Here is a 20886-nt window from a genome sequence, read left to right as displayed (position 1 = left end):
ATTACCTTCAATAATCAAGAGATGCATTTTGACTACAAGAGCTCACGATTGATTCAAATTGCATTAAAGTACATTTTGTCAAACATCAAAGATTAACCACTGGAAAAGGAACTTATTATGGATTGAAAAGAAAATAAGGGAACAGTCAAAAGGTAAATGTTTGACAACACAAGTTAAAGAGCAATTTTAACTTATCCACTGAGCCGTCTTAGAGTTTAAGGGTAAATGCATTAATGCTGACAGCCCTGATCAAAAAAGTAGATCCCAAAAACGTCATGAAACAAAGAACTTGTGGACTACTGTGACGTAAATGGCATGCAATTAATATAAATATAAGATTTGTGGCATAAGAATGGATACTGCAAAAATAGTGACTATTTTTAACAGGTGACAACTGGCCAAGAGACATAAGGCTATGTTGGGTATTTTTTTTAAGATTTGCTTTTTTAAGATCTATAGCTGTCTGCCTTTAAAATATTCATATATATTTAATAAAATGCAACTTGTTTTGATTTTTTTAGGGCCTCATGTTGGTCTTTGTCTTTGGCCTCCATATTAGTAAAACTACCCCTAGTCCCTGGCCTCGGGAATGAGGTATAAAACCTTCGTATGCAAAAGCTGCATGTATATAAATGTGTTTCACCTCAGTGTCGTGCCTATTTTTCAATATCCCAATTTTGCTTTGCAAATATGTCTTATGTATAGGACACAACCTGCTTTTTCCTTCCACTTTAGATACAATAGAGAAATATGATTGGCATGTTTCAGTAAAACACAATGACATGCATAAAATAATAACACTAAAATGCAGAATTTGCACAAGCTCAAGCAGAGATTCTTTTGGTGTTTTTGCAAAAGCTTCTCATTAACAGCATGACTGAAATAAACACTTTTTTAGAGAATAAAATGTGTCTGAAACACTATCCAGTGTTGAGATATGGCAAAATCTACCTTGCCAGCAGGATTATAATAAACTGATAAATTGTTATGACAGTTTCACTGTTAAAACTGCTGTAATATTACTCAGTGTGGTCATCTGTGGTGTAATGTGGGCTGCTGTGAATCAAGGACTGTTAATTGGATTTCTCTTTTTGAATGAATTTAAATTTGTCCACTCAGACCAAAACTGGAGCATAAATGGAAAATATGTAAATCTGCTTTGGTTACCCACTTAAAACACATAATTTCCCCTCCGTGCAGAAGGGAATTCTCGGGGAGCCTGTTAGGGACTGTCTCTCTCTCATTCATGCACATTCAGTGTCATTCATTAAAAGAAATAAAGTCATGTCCTTTAACCTACATCACAGGTGAAAATAGGTGTCTAATAGGAAACTACCAGTTTTCTTTCTGAGTATGTTGAGGATGGGGGGTTTCTCACAAAAGCACGGCACTGTGTGATTTCCCTAAAGCTTATTCTAAGATAAGTCAAGTGGAATTCCCCAGCGAAGCTCCGCCCAGCCGAGCGCACAAAACCCCGCGCGCCTCCCTCTGCTGCAGCACACTTCCCTGACCCTCGGACAGAGACGGAGCTGTGTCTTGTGACAATCGCATAGTAACATGGACGTGCAGAGAGTTTCTCACCACAACCAAATGGATTATAACTTCGACAGAATGGAGCCCAAACACGGGAAAATGCTGCCGTGCCAAGAGGATCGTTTTGATTCCGGCCTGGATTCCTTGAAGGAGGACGAGCTGGCGAACGAGTTTGAAGACATGACGGTGAACGCGAGTGAAGATCTCACACATGAATACGAGCCTTGGAGGACTGCAGTGACTGAAGATGGTGACACGTAAGTTGCTTTTTTAGACATATTTTTGTGCAATTACGCACTTGCAAATTTAGTGCTTCCGCGTAAAAACCAAAAGGAGTTTTTGCACCAGCAGCTAAACCTCACACAAATGCACTGAAAAGATGTTTGAAAATACTGCAGAATAGGCATTAAATTGTGGAAAGTTGCAGGAAAACAAGTGGCCTTTAAAAGTGTTTGTGTATGTGTGCGTATGCGCAGCTGAGTGCGCACGTCATGCGTGTTTGTGCGTGTGTACTTTGGCTGAGAGCGCAGTCTGGGCGGCGCTAAAGTCCGCTCTGTGAGTTCAGGAAAGTCCCTGGCTCGCTGCCAGGAACTGATAAAGCATCAGATGTGTCAAGCCACAACTGGTGGAAATAACCCGACAAAACTCCATTCTTGCGAAACGCTCCACTGCTGAGGCTTTGTTCTTTCTCATATGGCTGGAACTGTTTCCTCTGTGTGTAGTTTTTTTTCTCCCTGAAACAAAATTTAACTGACCTCTGTATTTTTCAACCCACAGGCTTCTTCACTTGGCCATTATACATGAAGCCACAGAGCATGCCCTTCAGATGATTAAAATGTCCTACAAACACCCCTTCCTCAATGTCCAGAACCACCAGAGACAGGTAAAATGGCATCCAAATATAAACAAAACAAACAAATGCCTTCATCTTTATACAAAAAGATAAAATTAGCTGATATATAAATTAAATATTTATCATATTTTCTTTCCTCTGCAGACTGCCCTCCACTTGGCAGTGATCACAGAGCAGCCTCAGCTGGTGGAGAAGCTCCTGAAGGCCGGCTGTGACCCTCAGCTGTCCGACGACAGTGGGAACACTGCTCTCCACATCGCCTGTAAAAAGGGCTCGCTCGCCTGCTTCGGCGTCATCACCCAGAACTGCAAACACCACCTCACCTCCATCCTGTCCTTCCCTAACTATAATGGTAAGCAGTTTTATACAAAAGCATCCCCTAAAGAGGCTCTCATGCTAACAGTTTCTTCTTAATTCAGCTCAGTAACTTAGTTTAACTGACTTTCTTTTGATTTCCCTTCACAGGACAGAACTGTCTCCACTTGGCGTCCATCAACGGCTACATTTCATTGGTCGAGAGCCTTGTGAGGCTTGGTGCAGACATTAATGCACAGGTAGGTGTCAGATAAACTCAAAAGGAAGCTACCTTAACTCTTTAAACTAGAATATGAAGGAATAAGCGCAGTATTAATGTAACATTTTCCTGTTTCTTGCATTATAGGAACAGTGCAGTGGAAGAACGTCACTCCATCTAGCCGTCGATCTCCAGAACCCCACACTGGTCAGTCGCCTCCTTGAACTCGGCGCCAATGTAAACTGCTTAAACTATGGCGGCTTTGCGCCGTACCACCTCACCTACGGGCGCCAGAACGAAGAGATCCGCTGCCAGCTGTACGAGAGGACGCCACAAGAGCTGCGGGCGCTGCCTGAAAGTGAATCAGAAGACAGCGATATGGAGGACGGAGATGTTTCAGAAGATGAGGTCAGTATCTCATAAAGTCACACCATACGCATGTCGGCTTAAGCTTTCATAGAAATAACCACTTAAAAGTTTGGGTCACTAATGTCTTTTTCATTATTTTCTTCCCACAGCTGTACGACGACATAAAATTTGGAAAATAAACCGAACTGTCCCTCCTCTGGTGGTGTTAACGACAGTAAAGCTGCTATAGGGCTGTCCAGAAAAAGCCCCGGGACACGTCCGTCCACGTCCCCCGTCCAGGCCGAAAGAGCTGGTCCTGGGCTCACAATCACGAACGAAGACGGCGTAACTCATGGTCAAGTCCAGTCTGGATCACGAAATGATTCAAAACCACAACACAGCAAGACAACGACCTCTATGTTCTGTAAACTGTAGAAAAATGTCTATTGATATGTAAATATCTGACTTCTGTAAAATACTGTAAATACAGAGATATTATTTTTGTACCTGTACAAAAGTGTGAATTTAAACACTATAAACAAAAAAGGTTGATAATAAAAATAAGTTTATTGAATATAAACACAGTTGTGTATGGTTCTTCATTAAGCAAGAGTGAAATTTCCTTTCATTTGATGACTCCTTATGGCCTTTCCAAGCCTCATTTCTCACAAACCCAGAATGATGAGGCGCACAGTCATCACCCAGACTTGTGAAAAAGACTCAGACAAAAAAATGACACTCTGCCACTTGGAACGGTCTGGGATTTCCTTGTCGGGGCGAGGTCACAGGGTCTCTGAGTCACGGCACTGAAAGTCCCTTAAAGGCAGAAGAGGAACATATTGTACTTCATTATTCCACTGAGAACTGGTACTAATGCTAAAAGGCAGCTAGGAAGTAGTGTTCAGTGGAAATACCAAGGAAGTGTAGTGAGGAAATATCTTAAGATGGGAAAAAAGTGCCAGAGAAATGAGGTTAGTCTGTATCACAGTGACGGGGAATTTTACAGCAGACCAGGAAGAACAGGATTTGATGAGTGGAAGATGTGCATTGATCATTTACAAAAATGCCCCCGTGTTTCATGTGAAGTCCAGACTGTTTTAATGCAGAAAAATGCCCTTAAATGGAATTATTTCAACATATGATTATGTTAGAATAGGTCCAGCAGGACTTCACTGTAGTAGTCAGTTTAGTCTGAACATATTTTTTTTACTGTTTTTCAACTGGAGGAAGGTCTGGATTCCAGTTTTCCAAACCTGATTATTTGCTCTATTTCTTTTCATTTAATTTTTTAAAATTCATTTTGGTGCTTTTAGCCTTTTTCAACAGGGCAATGGATAAAACAGGAAATACAGAATCTGGGATGTCTCTTTAGGAGACCAAAGCCTCTATTCATGGGGTGCAACTGAGTCTTCAGGGAACACATGGTCTAGGGATTTTGTGAGGGCGGCCATGGCTCAGTAGGTAAAGTCAGTCATCTCACAACTAGAAGGTCATGGGTTCAGTCACATGTTGATGCTTCCTTTGGCAAACACTTAACTCCGAACAGCTCTCCTTGCTGTGGAGTGTGAATGCAGGTAGGGTATAGGTGGTTTTACTCTAAGGCAACAGCTGGTAAATACCAGAGACCTGGCTCACCAAGGGGCCCCAAGTATAGGCAAAGGTGTGCATTAGGGTATGAGCTATATATGAATATTTATTTAAGTAATTAAAATGAATAATCAGGATGTTCAAAAGTGCAGAATTGAATAAATCACCACCAAAGTAGTTCTAATAGTCCAAAAAGTCCCTAGGAAGAACCCCAGCCTTGCTGTGCTGAGGTTCAAGCCCCTAAAAAGCCCCACCATGTCTTTAAAACATGCAAATTATAGCAAGGTAGATTGGTATAGAAAGATCAAATTGGTAATGATTATGGTTATATGGTATAAATAAATCAAAACCCCGATTTACAGCAGAAGAGCTGATAATACACCTTTAGTGTGCATTATTTCTGTAAGTTACTCCTCACCTTGAGATGTCAAACTTGGAAATGTGGAGACTCTGTTTGCACATATTAGGATTTTTTTCCTGGAAGAGTGAAGTTCTGAGGCTTTGTAAAATTAAATTAAATGCAAAATATCAGAACATTTTCGCTCGGTGGCTTGATTGCTTCGAGCAAAGTAGACAATGCTCTTGCTTGGAGCCTCCACAATAGTCAAACCACCCCTTAATGGGATTAGTTAATACTGATGGCCCCTGTACATAGAAGCCTTGTGATCAGTGTGTGAATGTGGTGTGAATGGGTGTATGTTATTTGCGGTGTAAAGGCACTTTGATAGTCGGACAACTAGAAAAGTGTTATACAGGCTCCTGTCCATTTACTATTTGTTCCCCTTGTTGTGATGCTCTAAGTCTTACATAAATAACAGGGCAACATCTATACTTCCTATAGCCCTTAAAATTATTTGACTCCATCTACAGAAACTAGAAAAGCACTCGGAGAGCGCAGACCTCCGCCATTAGCCCTATCTCCCAATAGTACAGAATCCTTCAAAAAATTCCTGGATCTAGACAGTGATCCGGATCACTCCCAAAAATCTAATCAGTTCTTCCTTATGCCATTTCTGACATTTCCTGAAAATTTCATCAAAATCCACCCACAACTTTTTGAGTTATGTTGCTAACAAACTAACTAACTAACTATCTGACAAACAAACAAACCCACCCGATCACATAACCTCCTTGGAGGAGGTAATAAGTTAATTAAAGTTTAGATAGGATAAAGAGGGCCAAATCCTCTCATTTGCACAGCTGGAACCATGACAACCTGTCATCTTTGCATTAAAAACTTTTTTTTTTACCACTATAAAACAGTTGCCTGTTACCTTAGCTCAAACATAAACTAATGTATATCGGATGTCAACAATCTGTAGATTGCAATCTTCTAGAAGATTTTTGGGACATTGACACTACATGTGTATTTGAGTCTAACTGGTTTTCCTTCACCCCTTTTGCTTGTGTATTTAGTTTGTGTAGTTTTAAATTCATTTAATTCTAGCGGAAATAAATAAAAACATCAATACATGTAAACCTTTGATTAAAATATTGTATATATTGTAAATCAAAATTGATTATATTGAAAACTGTCCACGAACTTAAATGCAGGTAAAATTATATATGCAGGAAGACCGTCTCTGCTCATTGATTAGTCACCACGCATTCATATTTCTCCCTTTTCTATTCTATCTTCTCTGATGAGCAGCTGATTATGGGCGTTCAATCTCTGAAGTACTCAGCTTATCTGATTCTGTCACAACCTTGTTTGATCAATCATCATTCACCTGTCATCCTCTCTTCCACAGTCAGCCTGTCATTTCAGTGTGAACGCTGCAACACTTCCTCCACCCCAGCCACCTCCATTCAGTTCATCTGCAGCTAGTCTAGATCTTCTCAGGTCTTCTCCTCATCTCATACTGCATACCTCAGTCTCTACTAGTGACTAGACTACATGGGGGTATCCTACCCCTTCAAGTGCATGAAGTCATGACGATGAAGACTAATTGCCAAAAATATTGCACATTTCTCCATCATTTAAATATGTGAAATAAACGTGTTCAAGTCTTTCCTGATTGAAATGTATAAATACTAAACATTTTTTCTTTGCAGTGAGTTTTGGCAGGTAGATCAAACTTTCTCTGTTAACATCAGGAGATTTTTATTTGAAAAGGCAGATGACCACTGATGCATTTTCATAATGTTTTAACTAGCAATATACAATATTTGATAATTAAAGCATGCCACTTTATAGTTACAAATAATGTGTTTCAATCTTGTTAAAAACATTTGGCATAGCTCAAAATAAGAGTTTCTTTCATTTTTCCTTTACCCCATTTTTAACAGCTATTCCCCTTTTAAAACAGGTCTCTGTCTTTTGTTGTTCAATGTCTCTTCTAGATTTTCAGTGCACAGCTCTTTGGTTGATTAAAATGTGCTTGGCATGGATTGTATTGAAATTCCGGCTGTGGCGGGAAGGAATCCCCTGAAAAAAACCAGCACACCCCACCTAGATTACCAGTACGGGATAAACCTGCAGCTATAACACTTTATCAGTCTTCACAAGTGTCCCTGAGTGATAAGCTTTAATAGCAGCGTATACCGCTGAATCTCCCTGTAATCCGCTACTAGGCTGTAAACATTAACAGGGCTGTTTATCTGCTCAGGACAGCAGGGGGATTTTCTGAGGACAGAGCTGTTCACACTGATGGCGAGTTATACAAGAAAGCAAAGCTTTAAATGTTCATCCACACAGAAAGTTATGAACATTATTTCTACGTTTGGTTGACAAAGCATTTTTCAGCTAGGTTTCTTCTCTAGAGCTATCTGCGAAAAGACCCAGGGAGATGTAAGAGGGCAAGGTGGACGTGACTGATGGGAAACGGTGTAGAAGAAAGCGAGTGATGAACTGGTGACGGCACATTATTTCTGATCATAAAGCCTGAAATGGTCAGAGTCACTGACTAGAAATGTTGCCATCGTTTCCCCCTGACACATACTTGAGGCCAGATGTCAGGTCTCTCAAAACCATTCTGAAACAGAGGGGAGCAAATTTCCCCTTTGCAAAGAGAAACTAATCATGTAGTAGGATGTTTCCGGTGGGTTGAACTCGTCTATTTCTGACATTCTTGATGCGCCAAACTGTTCAGAAAATGAGGTCAAATCTGGTCTACAATCACTGTGTAGTAAAACTACCTCTCCACAGCACCTTGGCCTGTCATGTGATTTCAGAGCACTCAGAGCCACAACAGGAAGCTCAGAGGTAGAGCTCTGCACTCGCTCATGTTCCCCCTGCTACTAAATTCAACCACCAGATGATTCGCAGCTGACAAAACAGGTCCTGCATGCAAAGGCTTACATGCAGATTAGTGTACTTTAAACATTCACTATCAGCTCCATGTGAGGAAACCTTCAGAGACAGAGGGTCATTTTACTCCAAAAACTTTTTTTTTTATTGTTGAATGAAACAGTGGGGTAAATGTACAGCAAACAAAGATAACATCAGTCTCCTTCTGGGAACTGCATATCCCATCATGCTCTAACTTATTCCAACAGGTGACCGCGTCTCTGCTCGCTCAGTCTCGCTCTGCCAGGGACATCAGGTGGGTGTCCACTTCAGTCTCTGTCAAAATCCTGGAGAGAACAGATGGGGGTGATGAGTCTGATATCCAAAATTAAACTAACAAAACAGCATGGACTCATGAGTAGACTGACTGCTTATGACAGGGTATCTTTAAAGTTTACTTTAAGGCAAAAAATCCTTAAAAACAAGTAATTCTGAATATCCAGTGCTTTTCTTTGCTAAACAGAAAAGAAGCTAATAATTAAATGATGACTTCAACATGAACATTTATCTGTCACCAGTCATCTGGATATTATACAGATACAACTTGCAGCACTAAGATGGGCAGAAATGAGGAACTGCAGATTTCCCGCTGGGTTATTGCTCTCATATGACAATCTTGTACAGATAAAAAGGAATAAAACCTAAAACATATGACATATCACTTTATTAGGTATACCTGCTCAACTGCTCATTTATGCAAAAATAATAATCAGCCAGTAGCATGGCAGCAACCATTACTTTAAGGAATGATCATGAAGGTCTGTTGAAGTTAAAAACCAAGCATCAGGCATGGTTGCTGGAGGACTGGCAGACTTTGATGTTGTTTCCTCCAAATTCTGACCCTACATTTGAAAACTGCAGCAGAAATCAAGAAGCAATGTTTTTCCATTCTTCTGTTGTTTAATTCTGGTGAGTCTGTGTGAACTGCAGTCCCAGTCTCCTGCTCTCAGCTGACAACATTGACACCTGATGTAGTCTTCTGCTGCTGTAGCTCATCCGCATCAGTGTTAATTTTGGCAGTTATTTTTAATTTTAGTCTTAGTTTAAGTCTTTAGATGAAATGTCTTTTAGCGTTAGTCACATTTTAGTCATTTCTACCCTTTTTAGCTTTAGCCTAGTTTTACTTGACAAAAACTCAAAAACATTTTAGTCTAGTTTTAGTCCATAAAAAGTCCTCACATGTTCCTCTTTACTTTTAGTTCAAGCATTTATTCTCTTGACTAAATCTGGTACCAAATCATGGAAGTGTGTTGTATGCACTCTGCCAAACCCGGGGTCCCTGCTTTCTACAACTGAGAGGCAGAATAGCTTTAGATGCATTGTATTTTTTGACAGATTTACCCACAGTGGAGAAATGTCATGGATTTTGAATGTCTGATGTAAACTACATTGCATTTTAGTGTAGTTTTAGTCATGGACTAAAACTACACTAAAATCAAAACTAAACGAAACTTACTTTTTGTCAGTTTAAGTCATCACAGATCTATTTTTGTTAGTCTTAGTCTAGTTTTTGTCATGGAATAAAGGCTGTCTAACATTTTTAGTCATACTTTTAGTCAGTGAAATTAACACTGATCCGCTTTGAGGTTTGATGTGCTGTACCATCAGAGTTGCAATGAGTGCTTTTTGAGATATTGTTGCCTTTCTATCAGCCCAAACCAGTTTGGTCACTGTCCTCTGATCTATGCCTTCAACATGGTGTTTTCTCTGTAAACCCTAAGATGGTTGTGTATGGAAATCCCAGTAAATAAGAAGTTTCTGAAACACCAAAACCCTCCCATCTGGCAACAACAACCATGGCATGTTCAAAAAAGTGATGTTCCTACGCAAATCACATCAGAATTAAACCGCATTTAGTTAACTAGTCTAAGGTTCAGAGCAGTAAACAGTCAGTATCAAGCTGTTTATTTAAGAAGCAGTTGGTAATTGGTGTGAAGTTGGTTTACAGAATGCAGCCAATGTTAGCATTGCTAGCACCACCAGCCTTTAAACCTCATTGCAGCCTAAAAACTATATTCCTGTGCTGCATATCATCACTTAATGCTACAGTCATATAGGACTATAAGCTGACACAGCCTTTGTACAACTATCTCTGCATTTTTATGTTAAAATGTGCTAAACAGCACTGATTCTATGAGATGCTTGCAAAGCTATCAGTTGTCGTCGCTTACATTCCAGTTAAAGAGCATTGTAGCAGCATGGCATGGAAAATGTGTACTGACCTGTATTTTGCTCAGACATGAAAGAAAATGTTGGCTTGGGAAGGTTACAACAAATTAATAAATTTATAAAAGGAAAAATCTACATTTGTATCGGCTAAATTGTTATTTTAAACATCAGTACGCGCCCTGAGTTTTACAATCGGTGCATCTCTACCATTTAGGAATTTGCATGTATGAGCAGTTGAACAGGTATGCCTAATAAAGTGATCAGTGTGCAAAGGCAGCTGAAAGTATTACAACGTATATGACAAATATGGTGTATGTGTGGGAGACATTTGATCATTCTATTAATATATTCATAAAGTCATTATAATCTAAGTTTTATGTGGTAACAGTTCAGTTTAGAAAATCTCGAATAAAGGATTAATTTTAGAAACTACATCCCTGAAGAAGCAGTTTGGCGACATCCTGACATTTAAAAGCATTTCTAAAAGGCACAGTGATTGTTTGAGAGTCATTAAATAGTCAAGATAATTTTTGTTTATGCAGAAAAATAAGCAGCAGATCAAAAAATGATCAAAATAATGGGCAGCTGCAGTCTTGAACCCTAACTTTTAACATTAAGAATGAGCTTCAGTGTCATAAACTGACATGCAACTTCTTCATCACATGCTTCTACCTAACAGAACCAAAATAAGAATTTGATTTTTTAATTAAGATATTAAGAGCTGATGGCCTTTTACCTGAACTTGGGCTCCTGTGTTGTGACCACGCCCACCTCCAGCTCAGAGGGCTTGAAGTCGATGGAGAGAACAGTTGAAAGACAAGAGATTGCCGTCTGAAAGGAAGACAAGAGTGTGTTTATAATAATTTTTCTCTATCATACAATAAGATTTATGGGACTCCAGCATAATGTTACACAGTTATAAGCCACACAAGCTGGAAGCCACCTGTACAGTTACTTTCACTTTCATGTTCCCCAACCCGAAATCATCTACATGCGATTCTTTTTTACCTCAATAGTTTGTTCGAAGGTCCAATCCAGTTTCTTTTTCACTTTCTTCTCCAAGAAGCTGGTTGCTTCTGTCTGCTTCACTCCTGCAGCGGTGGCCTTGAACCCACAGTAGTAGCCTGCAGGGTCGCATTTGTACACCTGGGGTCCGAACTCTTCATCTATGCCGATCACGATCATACCTGCAGGAGTCAGAGAGAATGACACAAGTGATTGCTGGCTTCACTGCAGGACATGCATAGGTATGTCAAAAATAAAATAAACCCCAATCATTTTAGGATTTTAACAGATGGATAAATTAACTTACAGCAGCCTAGTGGTCGCATCTCAGCGTTCTGCGTGTAGACTTGTGAGATGTCGGCGATTCTCTTACACAGCATGTCCACTGGGATCTCATAACCGTACTTGTACTGCCAGTTGGCTGCTTCGTAGCGAGCTCGCTGCACTTGGGACCTGCTGTCAGCTGGAACATATCAGACAAGGAGAAAAAGAGAAAACTTGTTCATTTATTCAAATAAACCATGCAAGTGTCACACAGCCATCCTGGCATATCAAGTATGACAGCACAGAAAGCTGCGCACAAGACAAAAATCACAGCTGTTAGGAAAGAGGAACAGTGAGCTACAGAAAACGCTGTGAAACTGGAGTCTGTGAGACTCGTCACTTTCATTTTTTCCAATTTTTCCTAAATACACTTTTGCTTTTTTGTTTTTTACAAGTAAAGTAAAAGCAGTGTCTGGTTTTCCCTCTGTGCTTTTCCACAGTACTGAAAATAACTGTGTGCTGCTACAAAACCACCAGAGTTTAGAGAAAAGTGGAAACTTTATGGCTTATAAATGCTTCCAGTTTAAAAAGTGAACAGAAAAATAGGAAGAAAACGCTGCCAAGTATGCAGCATAGTAAAACAGAAACATCAAATAAACATAGTGTAACTACAGGGATTTGTTCTTAAAACTATATTTCTACATAGTTCCTCAACATGTTTATGATAACTGATAATTGATAACTGAAATATTAATGTCAAAGATACAGTCTTTCTCTTACCTGTCATCCCAGACATTACACATCCAATATTATCTGTTATTCTGAAAAGGTGGGTCACTGTGGAGGCATCCAAAAGCTTGTCCTGTTTCAGAAAGAAAAGGGTTAATTACTAACAGAAGTAAAAAGACAAATTGAACTTGACTTGATTTTAATTATTTTTTTATTTTGCATTCAAAAGATTAACTTGGCACTTTTAATTGACAGCTCCCATACAGACTGATTATATTTAATAATTGCATGAATAAAGGAGGTACTAAGTATTCAAACATGTAGCCTAACTCCCCTTTTATGTTTGCTTTTCATACAAACATAAATTAACCAACAGTTTTGACTTTAGTTTACTCCAAGTATACAAATAAAATCTTACTGTGGACTTTAAACCACTTCAGTTTTTTAAAGCAATATGTAAATTGCTTATGGAACCACAATGTTAATAAATCAAGATGAGCTGCACTGACAATAGTTAGTCCACATGTAAAAAACAAAACAGAGCAAAAACAAACAAAAAAACCTTCATAGTGACAATCAAAAAATGATTTCCCATTGTATGCAAATGTAATAAGTCGAGTATAATAGGGATAGGGATATCTGATTTGATGATATTTAACAATTCACTTTGGCTGATACTGATATATAGTAAGTAAGACCTACAACCCCCGTCCTTACTATGGATGCACAATATTTGATTATTACTGATATCTGTTATTCCAATACTCGCAACTTCATATATAAATGTAGTTTTTTGAATGAAACACATGATACTTGTGCCCTATAAAGAGGATCAGCACTCATTGAAGAAGTCCCTAATTCATTACTATTTGCCTCCACAAGTCAGCCGTGCAGACTGATGGGTAGTAAGAAACCCGCACCTCACAGGGGTTGTCAAGTGGGAACCCTCCTTCGTCAGTGTTTCATCCAGTTAAAGGTCGTTTCCACCAAGTGGTCCAGCTCAGTTTGGTGCGGTACAGCACGCATTTTTTTGTGTTTCCATTGGGCAAAAGTTGGAAAGGGTCCCAAAAAACCGACCCGTACCGTCCCACTTTTCAGCACCCTTCCGTAGGGGTGCCAATCTTACCTATCCACACCAAAAAGGTGGAGCTACACACACAACAATAGGGGCTGCTTTTTTTTTTTTTTTTTTTTAAAAGCACTTTCAGCTGATATAAGGCTGTTTACTGCTTATTCCTGACTGATTTCTGTCACTCATCCTTTCTATAACTCTGCGGCTGGACCAGCAGACTCGCGCTGTCTGTGACTTCACATGCATGCCTTCTACAACTCCGCCCACCCAAGTTAGAGCAGGGGTGTCTCTGGAAACGCAAAGTATTTTGGGGTTTAGCGTACCAAACCATTCCAAACCGAACTGAATCAAACTGCACCCCCTGATGGAAACACAGCTTTAGTCCCACGACACCTCCAGAGGGCTGAACAGTGATCTCCAGTGTCCCAGAGCCACCCCCCTCCATGCCGGCTCTCACCACCTACCATGCAAACACGGAGACATCATCTTACCTATCTTACCACATGGCCCACACAGCCTCAGCAGCATGCCACCTTCAACAGACCCAGGCTCCATACATGCAAGCTCCAGGTAGTGACTATGCTGATACTACCTTACTTAACACCACTCATGATAACAGTGCAACAATTATTACCAATAACTAAGAGTAAAAAAGGAGGGGAAAATGAGACAGATTAGGGAGAGAGAGAGAGAGAGAGAGAGAGAGCAAGCTTTGCAATAGGGTGGGGGAGGCAGAGCTAAGGGTGTGGTACCCTGTCGTGGGCAACCACACACCCCCGGCCTGGCGTGGTGCTCTACCACCCCCTACTCCCTCACTTTCATGAAGGAGTGGGGGGGGGCTAAATGTACCTAAAATTTCAGTCTTTGAGACACACTTGAAGTTTAAATAAAGAGAATAAACAAAGATAAAGACTTCATCTGATGTAGGTCTGCAGGTTCTGCCTTAGGGCGCATTCACACCAGAGCTGTTTGGTCCCCTTTAAACGAACTCTGGTCTGTTTCCCCGGATAGTCCAGTTCATTTCGAGTCGTGTGAAAGCTCACGAACTCTGGTGTGGACCAAACAAGTGGACTCTGGTCCGCTTGAAACAGGGGGTCTCAGTCTTCTTCCAAACGAACCCTGGTGCAGTTCATTAGAGGTGTGAAAGCAAAGCGGACCAACTTGTGAACCAACAGCAGGAAGAGGCATAAAGTGCAATAATATATATGGATTTATATGTGATTTAATACGCTCAAATACATGTTGGCACCTTGCTTAGCGTCTGTGTATCCATGGCAACATGTCGTAGTCCGTGCTTATTTATTCGTCTGGTGTAAAGAACAACATGTTGGACGGCTCACTGTCTCGCTGGCTGCTCCTTATGCCCCGGTGCAAGAGCAGAAACCCCAAGACAGCGTAAATTCTGTGTTTTTTCATTGTTTATGTGAAGAAAAGACCGGTGGAAGGAGTTTGTCTTCCTCTATGCCTTCTTTTCTTCTTGGTCGCCGTTTGTTCATTGCGACAGCGCCCCTAGTGGGCAGAGGTTGGAGGTGTTCAGAGGGTTTGGTCTGCTTGAACAAAGAGAGCAGTGTGAATGCGAACCAAACCAAAGGAAAGTGCAACAATGATGCAATTTCTGTTCCAAAACGGACCGAGTCTCCCGGACTATCAGGTGTGAAAACGACCTAAAACTCCACAAATGTATCTGCATGTGGTTGATAATTGAAACCTATATGGGTTGGTATTTACTGCCCATACATCAGGCCTATTCAATTAGTGGCCTGGGGGCCACATGCGGCCCAGAACCAACCCCCAAGAGGCCCAGCCTGTTGTCATGCCAGAAATGCAGAGGGCAGCCTGTTTTGCAAGTTTTCATAAATTCCCACAGTATTTAAGAAAATGAATGCAACACACCACGTAGCCTCGCAACAGTCTACCTACAATGCACTGCAGTGTTTTGAAGGGTGGCTAGCGATGCCAACAGAAGTAGCACCAAGATACCAAGTATAAAACAACTGTAGCTACAACTGTGCAAATTTAGTTTTTATGCACTTTAAGATATGCTTGGGTAAATAATTATTTACAAAATTTCATTTTGTTTCTTCATTGTATTTATTAAATTTTTATTCAAGTGAAAAAACATTTCTACTACCTCAGTTATGTTCAAATACAGCTCTGTTGTTCTGTTTTTCTGCACTTTTTGATGTGCTTTTGTCATGTTGCCGAATGTAAAAGGGATACTATGAATAAAAAGTGCATATTTTTCATCAAATTGATCTTTATTAGTTCGAAATTGGACATTACCAGCTGCTTACTGGGTGCCAAACATGTCTGGCCTGGTTATAATAAGGATGAGAACACTACTAGATTTTTGCTGATATTAGCCAATATTTCAATGTAGTTCAGACCAAAAACTTCAGTTTTTAAGGCATACAATTTAAAGATTTAGAATGAACAAATTAAATTTTTTTTAGCAGTTACAACATACTTAAAAGAGTTATGAATGAGGATGAATAAAGAAAAAGACTTGAGTTGATGTAGGTCTGTTGGCCCAGCCTAAAACTCTACCAACTTATTTGTTCTTATGGCCAGTATTTACAGCTGATATAGGCAGACTTTGGTTGTAAACATCAGCAGAAATGTTCATATCTGGCTGCAGATACCGATAATTACCTTTTTTAGCCAATATCTGCTGATATTGATAATCATGTGCATCCTTAGTTGTAAATGGACAGAAATGTTAATATCTGCCAATATGATAATTATTTTTTAGCTAATATCTGCCAATGCTTGTATAGTGCCAATAATATTGTGCATCCCTAGAGTAGTTGTTCTCAACTGGTTTAGGGTCAAGACCACCTCCTTGACAACAAAAGTGACCCAAATTCCTTCAATTGGAAGCACATTTTTCATGAAGAGATGGGCAGTTTGGACCTAGATTCAAACCAAAGACATGATATAACAAAGAGATGGAGTGATAGTAGAACTGGGCAATTAATTGAAAAATAATCAAAACTGACATTTAGAGTCTCTAACTGACATAAACCCGCTGTGTCAATTATTTTCCTTTGTAATTCTCTCTCTACTAATATACCACCCCCTTGAAAATAAAATACTGGCTGTGTTGTCACCTGATAGGTAGCCAGGTGTTGCAAAGCATATAGCCTGCTGTAAACCCAAGAGAACAAGAAGTACTAGTCATGTGACACCATCCCATCAAGTCCACTAAAACCCTAACAAGGAACTGACTGTGCAATGTGAGCAGAAAAGTTATTTCTTTACTTTTTATACAACAGTACACAAATAATTTATTTTGTTAGCAAGAAATACAAGTTGTTTATTTTAAACTTTTTGGGGAAAATTTGAGTTTTTACAAACAAGATTTTCATTCCAGCTGATGTGTGTTTTGATTTCAGTTGTTTCAATAAATAACTATAAACTAAATCTGTGCATGCTCCTTTTAATTATTTGTTTTAAAATTATACAAGTATTTTCAGCACAAACATAGTAAGAGGTTGGGGGTGGAATAATCGTTCATTAACCATAATCGGGGTAAAAAGTTCAATTAAATGTGATTTTTGCCATAATAGCCCAGCCCTAAGTCATAAAAATACACACATTATAGATTTTATGCCAGATTTTTTTGCTAGGCACATGTCCATGACCCACTGAAAATGACCTCATGACCTCCTTTTGGGTCCTAACCCTCCAGTTGAGAGCCAAGGCCCTGGAGCATAATGATCACAGTAGCCACTTGACACAGCTTGTTCAAAACAGGATGGTTGGGCTCATGTTATGGCATGCAGTCTGTGTACAAGTCATTAAGGTAAAATGGTGTGACAAATCTTTCCAACTCTAATCCAGTCAGTTCATTTACATGCACAGTTAAATTGGGCTACAATTATAGCTTAATTGGCCAATTTTAACAGGACTACTTTCTTTGTCCCCTTATACCAGCACCAGGGGAGAACTAATTCACTGATACTGTGGGTGGTGATATGTTCTATTTCTGCTAGTAACTGTGGACCTTTTTCCTGTTAAAGTTGCTAACAAGTTTGCAAGCTATGTTGTTTGTAACTGGTTGAATGTTGAGTGGTAAAAACTTATTTTGTACATAACCTGTGATACACTTCTGGCTCAAATGAAAACCACACTTTCCCTAAAACTTAAAGTGATATTAAAAGGTAGACAACAATGCAACTTCTGACACTCAATTATGCTCATCCAGGTCTGGGTCAAGAAGAGGCTGTGGAGTGTGCACAGAACTCCTAGTCCATAATTTGGTGCCAGTTGAGGTGTATGCATGCAGGAATAAATTAATCTCCGAGCACAATATATATTTACATTATATTCAGTATGACTTTGAGAAGTGATTTAATAGGATTTCAGTAGGGCTAACATGTTAACATGCATTCTAACAGTCCAGTTTTAGTCTGACAAACAAAATAATTGAACTTTTTATACAGCTTGTAACAAACAGAACAATTTAGCAAGAAGGGCTAAATGATATATAATTTTTAACCATGATGGCTATGTGCATGCACAATAGCCACATTGCAAACAAGCAACATCAGTCATGTGACCTGAAGCATGTTAAGCTGCTGCTTTTGTGTGGTCGACTATAAACCAGAACCACAAGTTTTCCCATTTAAGTGACTAACCTGCATTTAAATCTGCCTGAAACCACCATCAGCAGTCAGACAACCAAACACTCAACAGGCAGAGTCTGTGTGTCTCCTGCTTCATTCAGGCTACAAATGACACTGCTGCTGTCACAGGCACACCAGAGTGATGCTCATAACCTTGCAAAGCTGATGGATTGGCCAGATTCCATGTCTGTTATCAGACAGATCCATCTTACAATGTTTCAATCTGAAATACCTGTGCCAGGTCTGAAAATGAACCTGACCAATCAGCTTCATTTAAGGATAACAAGGCAGTAGTAACAGACAGGGTTTAGTTGAACTGGACGCACAATGGCTGCTGCTGGTGTAGCGTTTAGCTCTGATGTAGCTATCGTATAGTAGCGGTTTTATCAGAGCTTGGCAACAATTCTTTATTAAATAAAGAGCAAAGAACTGCACTGAAAGCTTCACTTGGTGGGGAAGATGTTGTTGCAGTTCTCCTGACCAGCCTAGGCATGAGTTTTATCCACCAACAAGCTCCACTGTCGACAAACCATGACAGCGCCAGCATGTAGAGCTCAGGTTAGTACCGCAGCTGCACATGCTGACTACCTCACTTTGTCTTGTCTTTGTGATTGGGCCATAATGAATATGAAAGACAGAATGTTTATCCAATCATCTTCTGAGATGATTTTTTGAAATGTCTTGCCCTTCACAAACACTTTGTATGGGAGGATCCCAGGTGAATGTGAAATATATCCATGCAGTGGGTATATAAAACAGTCTATCTGGTCTGTCAGGTTATGATGCTCCAGGCAGATGCTCAATAAATGGCTGATGACATTCAAGGAACACATTGGGAAGTTTATATGAAAAGTTTATGCTCTCGCTTTCCCTCTCCTTCTGTGTGTCTGTGTGTCAGAAACCCTGTCAGAGAAGTGTACAGGGTAATATCAAATATATAATTGTTTATCTAAATATAGTAAATGTACATAATCGAAATTAATTATCTGGATTATTTTCCTTTTTAATTTACAAATGATCACAAAATATATATTGCAGAAAGCAGATCTATCCTCATGTCATTTTTTCCATTATCATTCAGGACTTAACAGAGCAGGCTGGATGTTTTCTGTTCAAACATAACAGCTGGTAGGTGGAACATTGCTTTGTGCTTGTGTGCAAACCTTGTGATGGTTGTTTACGTGTCACAGCATTTTCTACTTGGCAACACAGTTATCCTGTGCAACTTAAACTTGGGCACCAATGTTGCACTGGGCTATTTTGTGATTCAGTGCACCAGTACAAAAGTAGACTAAAAGTGGAGCTCTAGACCCTGCAGTGGTTGGATCTCACTCTGATGTCAACTTACCGGTACTTTTTTCTGTGTTACAACGACCGCACAGTCCTTCCCCCTGACTGCTACTGATGTTAGTCCCCCTTGATTAATGGCCTTGAATGCATACTCTGCAAAAAAGAAGGACAAGAGGGTGTCTTTTAGTGTCTGTGTCCGTTTGACTGTAAGGGAATAGCTTAAACAAACATAGCATTCAGTGAACTATGTTCACAGAGAAGTATCCGTAACCCGCAGAAAGAAAACTGAAACAAGTGGCTAACTGTTTAAAGGTGTCAGCTGAAAGGCCAGCTGATATGACATCACTGACCTACTGGACCTACAAATGTCTGTTTGTTAAGTTCATCCAAACAAATGCTACTTGTAAGGCAATGAAGGTTCCCTAGTACTTTTGACATTTGTTTAACTTTCTGGTTTGTGTATTGTTTCTTGTTGAGTAAATAGCATCCTAACATTTGATCAAGTTAGGTACTAAGTACATCCTAAACAGTGTAATCTCAAAGATTAATACTGAATTGCTGACTGAGTAAAACAATGATTGTGGTTGATTTTATTTTGGCGGATTGTCCCTTTAAGTTCATCCCACGTATGCTGTAGTGATCAAATTCGTTCAGCTTTTAAATTAGGATGATTTATTATCACTGTGCACACAATTGCAGCATAAAAACACATAACATAGACTTTGCAAAACTGCAACATATGACTCGTTGTAAGTTTTACTCTTTAAGCAATGAATCAGCTTGCTTTACTGCAAAGCTAACATTGCTAACTAGCCAACTAGCTAGCCACTTTGAGTCACGATACTTGATAAATTCTAAACCCTGTAAAGTTGACATAAAATTACAACTTTAGCAACACGAGCGCAGACGTCGTGGTTTTATATTCCACTACTTTCGCTTTAGGTAGCAGCTTTCAGTCACACAGAAGCCAAGCTTCGCCAACCATGACAGAGCATTTAGCTAGCTAGCCTACAGTTAGCCTGTGAGCCGGCTTTTGTCTGATTATTTCCTCTCACTGACCGACTTGGTAGAGTCTTCCTTCTGGAGAGAAGATGGTGATGTGTCGATCGAACCCTGCACTGGAGCCTCGGGACATTTTAAGAGCTTAGGTTGGCCGTGAAGTTCGTTCAAATGAATTTGAAAGCTGAATTTACTTCATGCACAAATTGTCTACCCGGAAATTCAACTAACGGACTCTGGACTACTTCCGCTGTCAACGGCCTGCTTTGTTACCATGGTGATAACACATTCGCCTTGAAGCAGTGTACTGGGTGTACTTTTTAGGTAAATTCAACTAACTGGGGAAATTTAGAAGAAAAATTTCCACCTGACTTTACCACCAGCTTCTCTAGAGATTGTATCACTTGAATGCAGCCTTTCCCAAACTTCAGGAGCCTGTGCTGCCGCCCAATTTAAATCCAGACAATATTCTGGGGCCGACAAAAAAAAAACCCTTCTACAACCATAACATGAAGCTCAAATATGTCATATTTTTGTTTCATAAAAACGGAAGTTCAATGAAAATGCTTTGTTTTCAGATACATTAACATTACTCAGAAAGTGTGT

General features: G+C 39.7%; 2 protein-coding genes across 2 annotated transcripts; one reads left to right on the top strand and one right to left on the bottom strand.

Annotated features, from left to right (window-relative positions):
- Positions 1 to 1502: 1502 nt before the first annotated feature.
- LOC121521488 (NF-kappa-B inhibitor alpha-like) lies at positions 1503 to 3828 on the top strand. The gene is made up of 6 exons (XM_041805515.1): positions 1503 to 1790; positions 2311 to 2416; positions 2531 to 2738; positions 2852 to 2940; positions 3048 to 3308; positions 3419 to 3828. Exons 1-6 carry the CDS (start codon positions 1558 to 1560, stop codon positions 3446 to 3448), a joined length of 927 nt encoding a protein of 308 aa, XP_041661449.1. The 5' UTR covers positions 1503 to 1557; the 3' UTR covers positions 3449 to 3828.
- A 4375-nt stretch (positions 3829 to 8203) lies between these two features.
- On the bottom strand, positions 8204 to 20519 carry LOC121521489 (proteasome subunit alpha type-6). The gene is made up of 7 exons (XM_041805516.1): positions 20341 to 20519; positions 19340 to 19434; positions 12343 to 12424; positions 11606 to 11761; positions 11302 to 11480; positions 11030 to 11124; positions 8204 to 8411 (listed from the first exon to the last, which is right to left on the bottom strand). The coding sequence occupies exons 1-7, from the start codon at positions 20414 to 20416 to the stop codon at positions 8354 to 8356; spliced, it is 741 nt and encodes a 246-aa protein (XP_041661450.1). The 5' UTR covers positions 20417 to 20519; the 3' UTR covers positions 8204 to 8353.
- Between the last annotated feature and the right edge of the window lie 367 nt (positions 20520 to 20886).

This window comes from Cheilinus undulatus, linkage group 14, assembly GCF_018320785.1.
Source record: "Cheilinus undulatus linkage group 14, ASM1832078v1, whole genome shotgun sequence".
In the NCBI taxonomy this organism is placed as follows: domain Eukaryota; kingdom Metazoa; phylum Chordata; class Actinopteri; order Labriformes; family Labridae; genus Cheilinus; species Cheilinus undulatus.
This window is presented reverse-complemented; position numbering and strand designations above follow the sequence as displayed.